Below are 15,410 nucleotides of genomic sequence, written 5' to 3'. Positions count from 1 at the left end.
ATAAATTACAGGCTTCTACATCTGCACAAGGCCTGCTGAAGCAGGCTCATAAAGTTTCTTTTCCATTTTTTTTTTAATATTTATTTATTTGCTTATTATGTGTACAGTATTCTTTCTCCAGTCCAGAAGAGGGCACCAGGCCTCATTACAGATGGTTGTGAGCCACTATGTGGTTACTGGGAATTGAACTCAGGACCTTTAGGAAGAGCAGGCAATGCTCTTAACCTCTGAGCCATCTCTCCAGCCCCCTTCCATTTGTTTAAAAGGTGTTTTTTTGTTGTTTTTTTTCTCATGTCTGCATGCCCTTTGGCACCTTATTACATGTGAAATGTTGTTTTGCCTGCTCAGTTTATGGCACCAGGGCATTGCCTGCTTTCTTTGTACAGTGGCAACATCAGTAGGAATCGCCAGGCCCAGCATCTCATTCTTTGGTCGCTTTGGCCTGTATGGTCTAAATCACATAAGCTTACGAATAAAACAAGAGCAGCCAACCTCACTACCTCAGATTATTCTGCTTCTCTGTCGACACACAGGACGCCAACAGCCCTGAAAACGAGTCTCTCCCTGTGGCTATTTCCCAGAGATAAGGTTGTAGTTGTACAAGAAAAATGATGTAAAAATAAAATAAAAAAATATGGCAATCCCTACCTTTCCAGCTCTCCTGTGTCCTCAGACAGTCAGCTCTGAGACAGACTCCTTGTGTTGAGTGTTCCTGAGAACAGCATGGAAATGCTGACAACAGTTAGGGGCGCCAAGGAAACCTAGCAAGCCCAGCAAAACTCCCTGGAGACTCTTAACGAGTGGGCTTTTCTTTCTGGACAGGGTCACACAGTTACCTGTGGCTGACCTTAACTCCTGGTCCTCCTGTCTCACACCCCATGCACAACTGGCTTCAGTGTGAACTTGTGGTGCCCTTCATGTGCTGTCTTCTGTACACCCAACGTAGGATGTTACGTGTATCCTACTTAATAGTTAACACATATCATGCCCATGCAAAGGGCTGTTCAATTGCACAACTCAAAGAAACCTTCCAATTTGTTTGCTTTTTCTGTCAGCTTGTCTTCCAGTGTGGTTTTGAGAGTTGTTTAGCTATACCTTCATTTACTGTAATTTGTTCTAAGACCCAAATGGTTACATTTATATATATACACATACATATATATACATATATTTACATATATATATATCTTTTCATCTTTAATTACATGGTGATATGGTGGGGGGACAGGCACGTACACATGAGTGCACGCTGCCTGCACTGGCCACAGGTGTTTGTGAGCTGCCTGATATACGTGTTGCATCAGAATTCAGGACTTCTCGAAGACCAGTATGTGCTTTTAACCACTGAGCCACCGTTCCAGCTGTTTTGATATTTTGTTCTGCTTGCTTTGTTTCCTTGAGACAGGATTTCTCTGTGTAGCCCTGGCTGTTTTGGAACTCTCTGTAGACCAGGCTGGCCTTGAACTCAGATCTGCCTGCCTCTGCCTTCCAAGTGTTGGATCAGACTTACACTTTTTGAGGTAAGGTTTTAATATATATCCCAGGCTGACCTCAAGATCCATATCTTCCTGCCTCAGTCATGAGTGCTGGGATTATGGGACACTAGGCTGTTCTGTTTGAAGGTGTTAGGAAGGGCTTCCTTGTGAAGCTGGGAGAGGGGGCACACGCTGAATCTCAGCACTTCTGAGGCACAACACTGCCTCAGACCCATGGCCAGCCTCAACTCAGCTCCAGGATAATGTACTTCATAGCACAAGACGACCGTGGGCAAGGCTTTGGGGCGCCGTTCTGTGTGCGGATATTGAACTTCATAGCACAAGACGACCGTGGGCAAGGCTTTGGGGCGCTGTTCTGGGTGCTGCTCTCAGGGACTTGTGAGAGAATCCGCACCAGTGGTGCTGTCTGTGTGAGCCCTGGAGTGAGCATGCGAGGCTCCTGTCCTCAGCGGCTTTGCCGGCAGGCAGTGAATCTTGGGAAGGTGGAATCATGCTCAGCAGGAGAGACGAGCCCAACAGTGCTCAGCAACAGAGGTTTGTTTCTCCCTTGTGTTAAGAGCCTGGGGTCGCAGTGCTTTTGCCCCCCGCCTGGCTGCTCTGGATCCCACCACCTCATCTGTATCCAGTTGGAAGAAACCACCTGTGAACTGCCAGGCTGCTGGTAGTGAAGGGTACCCGGACACATCCCACTTCCTCTTTTCCCCTTTGCTGAGACTTAGCCCTGGGTAAGGCCCTTCAAAGGAGGCCAACACAAGTCACCAGCTGTCTGTAGGCAACCGCTCTTGGGCATGGCCCAGGAGGGGCTACTGGTGACCCAGAGAGCTCCCGCTTCTCCAGCGGCCTCAGAGGCGAGCTCTGGGAAGAGCATGTGGGAGCTGTCTGGCTGCAGGTGGACTGGGAGCATCTCAGGGGCACCGCGAGAAGGGAAATGGGGACTTGTGTATTAGCTTGACTGGCTGGCTCCAGCCGGGGTCAGTGTGCCATCTGTCACAAGGGGAACAAGCATGAGATGGGGATTGCAGACCAGACTCTGTGGTTCAGCCATGTTACCCTAAACAAATCTCATGTGTAAAATGAGAGATATCTGTTCTACCGTATCACAAGATTGCTAGATTTCATATGAGGGGCACAAAGTGGTCTTGAGAGTTCAGACCCTGAGCCCACCTAAGTTTTACCTTCTAACTATGGTTAGGAGTTTTATGTCAGGATCAAGAAAACCTTTCAGTATAGAGGCCTCCTTCAGCTACCCCTCAAAGACATGAGATTTTGGTAGGCTGTATATGTAGATACAATGTTAATTTAATCAAGGAGTTCCTAAGAACAAACTTTGGTTTGTTATCCAAATCCTCCAGCCCAAAGGGCGTTCTAACCTCCAGACTAGAGGAGCCCACAGGAGGATGAAGACCTTGCACTGCAAACCCTTAAAGGACAAGAAGCCGCACCCTCTGTTCAGGAAGCGGTTTATTATTGCTCCAAGGATGAGCGCTCACACAGGTGGCAGCCTTCAGAGCATCTCCCGCATGGCCTGGCTGAGCTTCTGAATCTTGGTCTTTGCAGACATGTCAACGTATTTCTCCCCAATTCGGACAATCATGCCACCCATGATTGACGGATCAGTCTAGGAAATAAAACAGGTTGCAAATGTGAAAACACAGGATTCGCTCATCAGGTGCATAGATTAAAAAACAAAAACCCAAAATCCCAAGGAGGCTCACTAGAACAAGCAGACCACCCACAACATGGATGGGAACTATGCCGGGATCAGGACTCAGCTTCAGCTCTGCCTCGGTTCCCACAGCCGTGGCCGAGTCAGACAATGAAGGGACCAAACCCACCTTAACCTCCAGTTTCAAGATCTGCCCTTGACCCAGGAAGCTCTTCAGCACGGTCTTTAACTCGGAGAGAACAGCTTCATCTAAAGGCTAAAAAAGAATGACCACCCTTTAAACACAGCACAATACAGTTAAAGAGAGGGAAATAAAACACAAACACTTGTAGGAAGGGACTATGATGTACACAGAGTGTAGACTTCTGAGAAAAGAGCCCCGAGGTCAGATCCTGAGCCCACCCAAGCTTCACCTTCTTGACTATAAAATAAGGACAATCTTAGGATAGTAACAGATGACAGGGTCCCCAGCAGATGGCAGCGCCAATAAATGGTGGTGAGTTACTGCACTGCATTGCCGCAGGTCACAGGTCAAACAGTCCTATTCTAGAACTTAACATTGCAGTTATGAGTCCAGGCCATAACAGGACCTAAATCGCTAGTTCATAAAATGCTTCGATGTCCTTTAAATGCAGCCAGAATCCCCAATGACTAACTGCTGGCTTCCAGGTGGAGGCTCACAGGAAACTCACTAGTGACAAGTTACATTCCGCAGTGAGCAGCAAGGGCCACTTACAGATGCTGTGGTCACCGTGCACGGCACTTCTCCACGGTGGACACTCATGATGGTGGAAAAGGCAGAGATGACCGCTTGGGTATTGCCTAGCCGTCCGTTCTCAGCAAGCAAATCTGGGAAAGTGACAGGAACTCACTCAGTCACACTCACAGCAAAGTCAATTCATAGCAGGGAAACACCACAATCAGAGTTCTTGGAGACTGCGAATGGGGGCTGGAGGGATGGCTCAGTGACTCTGAGCACGGGAGCTGCTTCTGCAGAGAACCCAGGCTCAGTTCCCAGCACCCATATGTTGGTTGGCTCATGACCACCTACAACTCCAGTTTCAGGGGATCAGATGCCTTCTTTTGACTTCCTGGGGCACCAAATTTTTTCTCCCTCTGGTCCCTTTCCCCTCTTAACCCTAACCATAACCCTTGCACAGTTAAAACAATTATCTAAGAAAAGCCAACTGTAAACGTGGCCACACTCACTCATGAGGTTGGCTGTCAGTGGAGAAAACTTTTCCTTGGCTGTGATATTAGCCAGGCTTTTCACTTTGATGGAGCGCTTGATGTAGGGGTTCAGAACCGCAAGAGACACCTTGGGGTCCTTTAGGAGTTGCTGTAAGTACACACACGAGTCAGCCGGTACACATTTTGTTCATGACTTTACATGGGGTTAAAGACATACTTTAAAGAACTCCAGAAATACCTTATGAGGTTCCTTACATATATTTTAAGAAATCATACAAAATTAAGCAGCCACAGTCTCAGCAAATATCCTACCGCATGTGACACGGTAAGCCCGTTTTCCTCAGCACACGTTCGTTCCCCAGCTACACCGAGGCCTCTCTCTCAGAGTGCCCAGACAGACCTAACTGTGAGACTCTGGACTGAGAGGGAAGAGAACAAGAACCACAACCATGCTGCAAATCCATTTTATCCCTATTTTGCTAAACCACAAACACGAACTTAGTAACCACCTGCAGCTTCAGCATCTGTTGACCTCAACATCAGACTAGAGTTCAAGGACCCACAATGGCCTGCCAGCTGCTCCCCAGCACCCCCTGGCTCCTGGCTGGAATTCAGTCCATTGCCAAGCAGTGCTGACTTTCACGCTAGGATTCCCACCCGAGTAGCCACACAGAGGCCTTTACAGACATGGCCCCGGAACCTGGGCTACCTACCCACCTTCGCATGTTTCTGCTAGCAACATCTAGCAGACATCTAAGGTGACACCTCTCACCACACCACCCCTGCCCCCAGCCCCTTAAAACCTCACTTGTAGTGCCTCAGATAACTGTCTCCTTTCTTCTCCAGGACTGACTTCTGGGTTGTATAAAAGCAAATCTAAGTAATTAGAAACATGAGAGAGACAGACAGACAGATACACACATAAAGAGGGGGAGAGAGAGAGAGAGAGAGAGAGAGAGAGAGGGAGGAAGGAGGGGAGAGACTATGCATGGTGTGTGTGTGCAGGTCCAACAACAACTTGGCCAGTGTTGGTTCTCTCCTTCCACCATACACCACGTGGGTCTCAGAAAGTGAACTGAGATGCCATGCTTGGTGGTAAGTGTCCTTACCCAAGGAGACATCTTGTCTGCCCACACCCCAAGCTAATGTCTACCACCAAGATCATCACCTTCACGGTGAACAGGATTGCTTGGCTCAAAGAGAGCTTAACTGACCACCACATACAGTGATGACCGGCACAGGCCTGTCTGCTCCAGTCAATGCCTCTCCACAGGGTCTCCGGCAGGAAGCCAGGCCCAGCCAAGTGCCTCAGTGTCAGACAAGGAGGGAGGACGGCTAAATTTGTTTTACACACGGAGTCAAGCTTAAGCTGCGTGAGTGAGATGAGCAGCCAGTGCAGTGGTCCTACTACACAGGACACTGTGCTGGGCCGGGAAGCTGGGCTGCTTCCTCTAAGGGATGTGGATTAGGAAACACACACCATTCTTAAAACATCTAACTGGAAAAACCGCCCTTCCTCTGGGGTGACCACACTGGCCATGGAGTGAGAGCGGAGTCCCTGATTTAAGTTACACTTGGTTTCTGCTAATTCAAAGGTGATTCCCCTTTCTTTGCCTTTCAAAAGGAAATGCAAAGAGAGATTTCTTTCCTAGGCAGTCCTGGGCCTGTCAGTTCCATCTCGTTACCCAGCAGCCTCTGCTCAGCCATTCTTCTTTCACATCTGGGGACAGATGTGACAAACTCCCCAGAAGGGCAGGATGGCTCAGAGGACAAAGCACTGGCTGCCGCACTGCTGAGCTGAGTCTGCTCCCCAGAACTCGCAGGGTAGAGGAAAGGACTCCAACCTCTGTATTTGCCCTGTACATGCCCAACATTCCCCAATCCCCAAAATGAGGAAAAGCAATTCCAGATTTTTTTTTTTTTTAAATCTAGGAAGTTTCTGAAGAAACTGTCATGAAGAAATGTAATTTCAGTAATGTGAAAATAAATTCAAAAGACATTAACATAACCTTGATCTTCTAACATGGCCAAATGTTCTTAAACATATTTTGTAGTTTCCAGTGGCTCTTTTTACAGGTTATATCCCACTAGAATGCACAGCTAAAAAAACTGAAGGCAAAACAGCAGGACAGGAAGAGGCACCCCCAGGACAGCTACTCACCCCCACCCGCAGCAGCTCCTTTTCCACTTGGTCCAGCTTATTCTGTTTAGAAGCAGCAGAGTAAAGGGCGGTGGCATAGCGACCTTCGATGCCGTATATCTGCACGGGGGGCTGGAAAGGAAAAGAGGGAGGGGAGGAAGAGTTCAGCCAGGAGCACAACTATTTCTGACTTAGAGACCACATTTCCATTGCCACACCGGTTAAGCTCGTCACCCAGGAAGGAGCAGTCCTAAAGGAGAACTCACACACGAGGGACATCTCACTTCCTCTGTCCCCTGTCTCCTCCAGCTCTACCTACCTGCAACTGTCTGAGCTTTCCCTTTCTTGAACTCAGTAACAAGGCAGGTTCTAAGCACGGGAGGGTTCAAGAACTAACAGCTCACAGCTCTGAAGACAGGCGAAGCCGGAGACCGTGTCTGAGAACTGCCCAAGTGCACACTCCCCCATCACTGTTACGGTGTTTGAGGACGCTCTCAGGATGAATAAAATGCCTTTACTCAGAGATTTCACAGATTTTGCTTCTGTTGAGACGGGTGGACTCTGTCTCTGTAAGTTCCTACTGCATCCCCACCGCTCCTAATGCATTCTGTTCTGCTATTTCCCAAGGTGAGTTTATGTACAGTTGACTGGCCTGGGCACTGGAGAGCATATGCGGCCCAGAATATCTTTAGACCTGTAAGCTAAGAAAGCTGAATGGATCCTTCACACATGAACTAGTAATTAGAGTTACAAAATAATCCACGTACATTCACCCATACTTCACTCCAACTTGGTAACCAAGTTGAGTTGTCTGCGTCAATCAGATTTCTGGTTTAAAAAGAAAGAGGCTGGCAGACCTTTGCAATGGTTTAGTAGAACCAACCTAGTGGACCCATCAGTAATGATTCTGTTTGGAGAAAAAGGGTACAGAGTGTCAAGGAGTAACCTGGAGTTGAGACACAGTATCAACTCCTGTAACAACTCTAAGGATCTGGGCACCAACCCTGCAGCGGGTGGTGGTGCACCCCTTTACTCCCAGCACTCTGCAAATCCCAGCCTGGTCTACAGAGTGAGTTCCAGGACAGCCGGGCTGTTACACAGAGAAACCCTGTCTCCAGGGGAAAAAAAAGAAGAATCTGGGCACCTTATTTTCTTTAGTTAGAAATATTTCCTTCATAGAAAGAAAACAAACTGCTAGCTTGTCTATGGAGGACTACTGGGAAAACAATTTAAAATTCGTTTATCCCTACATCCTGTTAGTGTGTGTGTGTGTGTGTGTGTGTGTGTGTGTGTGTGTGTACACATATGTGGAGAACAGAGAGTAGAAGACAATTTGCAGGGTCCTTCCTTCTGCTATATGGCTTCCAGGGATTGAACTCAGATTCTCAGGCTTGCTACCAGGAGCCTTTACCTGCAGAGCACTCTTGCTGGTTCCAAACAAATAATTCTTAAAACATGAAAGGCTAGGGATGATGAGCTGACCCCCTTCCCCCGCAGGGGAGTTCCTCATTTGGAAACTGCTAATCTTGCCGAGAAAAGGTTAGTATTTCCACACCTAACTGCGTTTCTGTTTAACTCCCACCACGAAAGAACATAGGTCAGCATACCCTCACAAGCTTGGCAAAGGGTCTGGCCACTGACGTACTGAAGCTCCGCACCTTTAGAACACAAGAGAAAGAACAGGGTTATGTGAAGGATTTCTGCATTAGCTTAGCAGTATGCTAAAATAATCTACGTGATTAGCTGCATCGATTCTCTATCACATAGGTTATACGAATGGGAACTGCTTTTTATTATCTACAATTGCTTTGGAAACAGCCTCCCTACCACCTTCCCCGCTGGATGGCTGTGAGAGAAAATGCTAACTTCCCAAAATTTAATTTTCAAAAAAAAGAAATCTATCACCTTCGATAAGAATTTTATATGAAAGTGGAAGATTGACAGTTATATCACCTTTGAGAAAAATTTTAACGAAAGTAGGAGGACTTCAGTCACGATTCAAGCAAATATACTTGCTTAGGAACTGAAATGCTCCCTAAGCCCAAAGACTGAGTATACTTGATATGACACCAGGCTTCAGGTCTTAAGAGATGACACCGTCTGTCACGGGAAAAGCCTGGAATCGACAGCTTAGGAAGCACCTCGTAAGGGCACAGGTCATTATATTTCCAGCTCTGGAATGCATAGATTAGAACTGGCTATGAGTTAAAAACTACGGTATTGCAAACGAAAAGCATCGCGGCAGATGATCCAGGAGCATATTTTTTCCACCCAATTCCAGGTTCCTCCCTCTCCCAGACCCTGGCCGCCTGCTCCTCCGCTGCTCCTCCACGCAGTGACACCGGATGTCAAGGTCAAGACAGCGCAACCCCGTGCCCACGACCCGGGGGCCGAAGCGCCATCCGCCCCATGCTGTCCGCAGTCGCCGGGCCCACGGCCCTGTGGGCGGCCTGACCCCTCAGCCACGTCCTCGCACGCGGTGCTGGGAGCCGGGAACCGGCCACCCTGGGTGACTTTCCCGCCAGCTTCGCCTACCTGCCGGGAGAGCCCGGACGCTACTGGTGCCGCCATCTTTCTCCGGGCGGGTGTAGGTCAAACCCTACGCGGGGGACGGAGCCCAGAGGCGACAGAGCGCACGCGCGCGCGCCAGCGTAACCGCTCGGCTTTCTGGGAAATGTACTCATCGGGTTCCAGGATACATGGAAGAGACCTCTTGCATGCTGGGAGTTGTAGTCCATAGGCGCTGTGATGCGGCTGAACGCTTGAACCCGAACGAGATCTGAAAATTAAATCTTATATTACTGACTGAACAGGTTCTCTTTAGTTTAAGGTTTATATTTAGATTCTTTGCACGTTCATCGTCAATACCTTTGCCTCGTCTAGAACCGTCGTCTGCCAAATCGTGCTTTGGTGCCAATGATTCATGCTTTGCTAAACAAATCAATACAAAAAACACAAGCAAACCTCCTAGGGTCACATGCTTGAGACGAGGTTTCCCGGTCTGATACAGTTTTCTCTTCCCCTTCTCCTTCTTCGTCTTACTAGGGCCTGGACCTGCTAGATTTCGGCGGTGTGTGCTTTTCAGGGTAGGACAGAATAAGATCAGAACTAGAGTCAGGTTTTAATCAAAGAGACGTAGAAAGTTTAAAGTCAGCACGAGCCTTAGCCTGTTTCTCTGCATTCTTACAAACGACACGTTTTTCAACACTTGCCCTTAATTTTCTCTTCTACAGCAAAGACAGTCAGTCAACAGTTCCATCCAACAACAGGTTTCCTGGTTCTACTACGGGAATTAATTAAAAACACGCTTTCTGCTTAGATTTAGTATAGGAATACATTTATTTGATTTGCCCCCTTTAGGGTATAATATTTTCTTCATTACTTTTTTTTTTTAAATGGCGGGAAGTAGGAGAAATCATTCCCTTCTTTCCTACCACCCAGAGGCCTCTGCTCTCAACATCGTGGTGAACTGTTTACCAAAATATTTTTAGGTTGCAGATTGCCCAGGCTTGAATCTTAATAGTTTTGTGAGCTTGGTTAATCACGCAATTTCTCTGTGTCTCCATTTCTTAGCTATAAAATTATTATAGTGGTGTACTACCTGCCTTACACTCTTAGGAAAATTAACATTTATTTACGCTAACACATATGCTGAGTACATAGTTGACAGAGTTCTTTATTTTTTGCTTGTGTTTTTTACGCACAGAGTCACAATCCATATATAACTTAGTATCTTGCCTTTCCCCTTAATGTGAGAGAAAAATGGATACAGAATTATGAGTTGTGAATACAGTCTTTATAAAGTTATTTTATGTGTATGAGTATTTGCCTGCATGCGTGTTTGTATGCCATGTATGTCATGTATGTGTGTGTCTATTGCCCGAGAGACCAGAAAACGATGTTGGGTTCCTTGGAACTGGAGATAGAGGTGGTTGTGGGCTGCCTGTGGGTTCTGGGAATAGAATACGGGCCCTCTGCAGGAGCAGTGCTCTTAACCACTGGGCCAGCTCTCCAGCTTCATGAATACATTTTGTATGCTCAAATTTCTAAGTGATAACATATTTTAGAGATGTGTCCATAGCTGCAGAATAATCCGTATTTATTCTGTAACTTAACAGTTGTATGGCTTTTCAGCATAATTCACATGGTTTATACTTATTTTGTATTGAAAATTTTAAAAGCGGCGCATGAGAGAAAGACAATGGAGCTCAGGTGAAGTTTTTTTTTTTTAAAATTGGGGGGAGTGAATGACAAATGGGAGCAGGAGAGAGGGAAGATCCTCTTCTGGGGACAGGAACTGCAGAAGAGAGAGAGACAGGCAGAGACGCAGAGAGAAAGGAAGAGCCAGGAGGCCCACCTTTTATAAGGGATTGTAGCGACTGTGCTCAGGAGATGTTCTAGTGGCTGCAGCTGAGGACATAGCCTATCCTGTCAGGACCCCAAGGGTAGGCCAGTCCAGATGCCTGAATACTAACGCTTTGTCCATTTAAAAATTCTACATCTTCTGGGTATCTTTAGACATACTTTTTTCTTCATATTTTGGACAATTTATAAAGTAGAATTTCAAACTCGCACAGCTTGGCAAATGAGCACGAGCACAGGGCGCATGAAGCGAAGCCGCTTCCCGCCGGTTTACGTTCTCTCCAGCGGCGTGTGAATACTTCTGATCTACTCCGTCGCTCCAAATTAATTTTAGAGGTTATTTTTAAATCAGTCTAATGAAAAGCCTATTCACTACCGAGCACATCTTATTAAACCTCCCATATGTAGGCAGCTGTTTTATATCCCAAGTTGCAGCAGGGTATAAAAAGATGAGCATGCTTGCCTTAGCAGGCTGTGCTGGCTAGCTCTCCTCAGCTTGACACAAGCTGGAGACACCTGGGAAGAAGGCACCTCAGCTGAGAAACTGCCTGGCTCAAATCGGCCAGTAGGCAAGTCTGTGGATCATTTTCTGGATTAATGATCGATGTGGGAGGGCCCAGCCCACTGGTGGCAGTGCCACCCAACAGCAGGAGGTCCTTGGATTGTATAAGAAAGCAGGCGACCAAGCCGTGGGGAGCAAGCCAGTAAGCGGTGTATCGGTGTCTGCCTAGTGTTCTGCCTGGAGTGACTCTGTGGTCGACTTCTCTGTGATGAACTATTACTGATGAAAATGAGAGCTGAAACAAACTCTTTCTTTCCCTCACGTTGTTTTTGTTCCCTAGTGTGTGTGTGTGTGTGTGTGTGTGTGTGTGTGTGTGTGTGTGTAGCTCTGACTGTCCCAGAACTCACTCTGTAGCTGGCCTCAAACTCAAAGGACCATCACCACCCAGCTTGTTTGGTGTCTTATTACAGAAAAAAAAAATCTAACTAGGAGACAAGCCTTATACTATGAAAAACAATTATAACACTGTTTTTCCTAAAGTATAGGCATATTCAACTTTACAGTGTAATTTGGGTATCAATACGTGAAATAGAAAGCAAAAGTTGTGAGCTCTAACGCACTTGGGAAGTTCTACACCATCTACTGCACTGATTTTTTAAACTATACCATGGTTGGCTCCACAGCAAAAGGATACCTTCTACTTTGTAGTGTTCATTCCACTCTAGCTCCTGGCAGAACTCCAAAATGGTAGTTTGTGGTTGATTGAATTGTCAAGGTTTGCTTGCACGTTGAGTCTCCTCAGGGTGTCTCGCAGGTGTAAGGCTTGGTATGTCTCTATTTTATGGGTGGCAAAGCAGACTTCGATTATTTAAAAATTAGTTACATCACACACAGTCAAGGCCAATAGAACGACCAGACTTGCCCAAGGGCAGGGCCGCATAGGAGCAAAAGGCCAGACATTTGAGACGCCTTATCTGTCTTGTTTTGTGCTGGCTTCCAATTCAAGACAAACATTGATCACTGTTTTGTCTTCTGCACAAAGCACAGACACAGAAATCAGCAGCTTGGCTCCACGAGCCCTGCAACGGTAACGTCTGTGCTTTATTTATTGTTATTGTGTGTGTGTGGGATGCCCTTGCCACAGGGTGCAAGCGAGTATCAAAGGACAGCTTTGTGCAATTCCTTCTCTTCTTCCCCCTTTCTGCTTCCAAGGCAAGAGCCTTTACTGTCTGAGCCATCTCGCCAGCCCCTGCATTTGTCTTTAAATTAAGTGACTTGCTCTTTAATCCAGAAAGAACTATTTTGAAATTATGCTATCCAGAAAACCCAGATGAAAAGGCTAGACTTTTAGGAACAATTTCTCTAGTTCATTCCCAGAAACCCAGATGAAGGAGAATGTCCTAATTCTTCACTGCACTCACGTAAAGACAGACTAAAGGAAAATGTCCAAGTATAAGAATGTAGCAGGCTTTTTCTTTTGGGCCACCAACCAGCTCCCAGATCACAACACGGAGACTTCTTATTAGTTTTGAATGCTGGGTCATAGGTTTTTTGCTAACTCTTAAAACTTAACCTCTTCATCTATGTTTTGCCTCAGGGCTTTTTACCTTTCTTTCCTTCTGTATATCTTACTTCACTGCTTCTCATGTCTGGCTGGCTGGTGACTGGCTTCTGGCCCCAGGCATGTCCCTCTCTTTCTCCCTCGTTCTCTTCCTCCTCCTCCTTCTCCTCCTCCTCCTTCTTCTCCTCCTCCTCCTCTTCCACCTCCTCCTCCTCCTCCTCCTCCTTCTTCTTCTTCCCTAGATTTCTCTTCCTATTTATTCTCTCTGTGCATCAGTCCTGCCCATCCCTCTCCTGCTTAGTCACTGGCTGTTCAGCTTTTTATTAGACCAATCAGGTGCAGTAGGCAGGCAAGGTGAAACATCTTTACATAATTAAACAAACACAGTATAAACAAATGTAAGCCATCTTTGCCTAGTTAAAATAATATTCTACAACATATGGGTGTGACTTTTTGGAATGGTATATTATGTGGCCATTAAAATGAGACTTTCAAGCTAGGCATAGTGGTGTGCCCCTATAATCCCAACACTCAGGGGACAGAGGCAGGCAGATGACTGTAAATTCAAGTCCAACCTGTTCTATATAGGAAGCTCTAGTCCAATCAGGCTATATAGTGAGATTTTAAAAAAATCTAAATAAGTCAAAGAAAATCACAAAAATTATCTTAGGATACAAAAGAGATCTAGCTTAAACACTGTAAACATTTGCAAACCACATTCTATATTTTTTTACAATGATCATGTGGTACTTACCATAACCAGAAAAAAAACTGGACAATGTGATCCGTCATTAACTAGTTAGCTGCCTGGCTCTTCACGAGGAGACATGTATGCTCTGGTTCCTAATCACACTTCACTCTGACACACATGGCAACGACTTCAAGTCGAGTCTCCTAAGGGTGGGGGAGTGGATGCTCGTTTCCTACACTGGTTTCACATGAAGTCCCTGGCCTGGAGATGTCTGTAGATCCCACTGCAGGTATGGTGTCTAGGGAAGAACAAAGAGGGTTTCTCTAGTCCTCCTCTTGCACCCACAGGACGCAGGAGTGTTTGCCTTGTCTGGATTCCTGTTGAGTAAGTTCTTTCTGATGTTCTCTTTGTTCTGTTTAAGAATGGTACGTATGCGGGCAGCGGTGGCACATGCCTTCAATCCCAGCACTCATGAGACAGAGGCAGGCAGATCTCTGTGGGTTTGAGACCAGCCTGGGCTACAGAGCAAGTACTAGGACAGGTTCCAAAGTTGCACAGAGAAACCCTGTCTTGAAAAGAATTCTGCACAAGTCCTTTACTGCAACCCAGGACCATGCGTGTCTTGAGGACACCGTGGTGGCCCGCACTGGGCAGATCTTTCACACATGACCCCTTTCTTTTAGGCCTCAGAATGAACAAATAGCCCTGGCGTTTTACACAAATCTTGCTGTCTGCAGGGACTGTATGTTGGGAACTGATCAGGCATTGACCAGGAAAGAGAAGGCACTACGCCACATAAACTGAAACTCTTTATAAGATCTGGTACACATGCTCAGAGGAAAGGGGCAATAAATCATTTCCTAAGAGTTTGGCGGTGGGACTGGAGACTCAGCTCAGCAGTTAAAACTTTGTGCTCTGGCAGAGGACACCTGTTCAGGTCTCAGAGCCCAGGTTGGTGGTTAAATGCCTGTCACGCCAGCTCTGGGCATCTGACGACCTCTGCTGTACTCTCTGGTGCCTGCATACTCACACGGACTTATCCATACATAGGCACGCTTGCATACACAAGGGGGGGGGATTTTGTTGTTTCTGTTTTTTGAGACAGTGTTTCTCTGTGTATCCTTGACTGTCTTGAAACTCTCTTTGTAGACCACACCAGCTTCGAACTCACAGCGATCCACCTGCCTATGCTTCCAGGGTGCTGGGATTAAAGGCGTGCACCACCACCGCCCGGCTTTATTTTTTTTTTATTTTTATTTTTTCTGTATAGTCCTGTCTGGCCTGGAACACTCTATACAGACCAGGCTGACCTCAGACTCAGAGATTCACTTGCCTCTCTGCCTCGAATGCTGGGATTAAAGACTTACAACAGCTACCCCACCAGCATACATAGATTTGGAAAGGGGCCGAGGAAAGGTCCTGAGTTTCACCTCCCTGTGGCTCAGGCCTGTTTTCTTCACCTTTTAGCGTGTGAGAGTGGGTCTGGGGGAGGGTATTGCCCACCTCAAAGCTGTCACCTGTTCTGTTCTCAAGGTCACCATGAGGAGCCTGGTCTCAGGTTCCTGCAAGACGCTGCCGACACTAGGGGGAGCCATCTCCTTATGTTGCAAACAGTTTCTAGAGCTTTCTGTGTCCAAACTGCTGTGTCCAGCTCACACTCGCCAGCGAGAATCAGATCATTGTGAGGACAAACCATCCAGAGAGCTTCGATCACGGTCTTTGCCACCCCAGCTGAAGCCTGGCATGGAACACCCTAGAAACCATCTTATCCCAGTCCTTGGCTTTCTGACTTCCCCTAGCA

At 46.8% G+C, this 15,410-nt stretch overlaps 1 protein-coding gene across 1 annotated transcript; it reads right to left on the bottom strand.

The window, feature by feature from the left end:
* Positions 1 to 2,939: 2,939 nt before the first annotated feature.
* Atp5po (ATP synthase peripheral stalk subunit OSCP) lies at positions 2,940 to 9,164 on the bottom strand. Its single transcript, XM_048422637.2, has 7 exons — positions 9,029 to 9,164; positions 8,101 to 8,151; positions 6,515 to 6,625; positions 4,372 to 4,501; positions 3,899 to 4,011; positions 3,332 to 3,418; positions 2,940 to 3,114 (listed from the first exon to the last, which is right to left on the bottom strand). The coding sequence occupies exons 1-7, from the start codon at positions 9,062 to 9,064 to the stop codon at positions 3,001 to 3,003; spliced, it is 642 nt and encodes a 213-aa protein (XP_048278594.1). The 5' UTR covers positions 9,065 to 9,164; the 3' UTR covers positions 2,940 to 3,000.
* Between the last annotated feature and the right edge of the window lie 6,246 nt (positions 9,165 to 15,410).

This window comes from Myodes glareolus, chromosome 2 (genome assembly GCF_982192425.1).
Source record: "Myodes glareolus chromosome 2, mMyoGla1.1, whole genome shotgun sequence".
Taxonomy (NCBI): domain Eukaryota; kingdom Metazoa; phylum Chordata; class Mammalia; order Rodentia; family Cricetidae; genus Myodes; species Myodes glareolus.
This window is presented reverse-complemented; position numbering and strand designations above follow the sequence as displayed.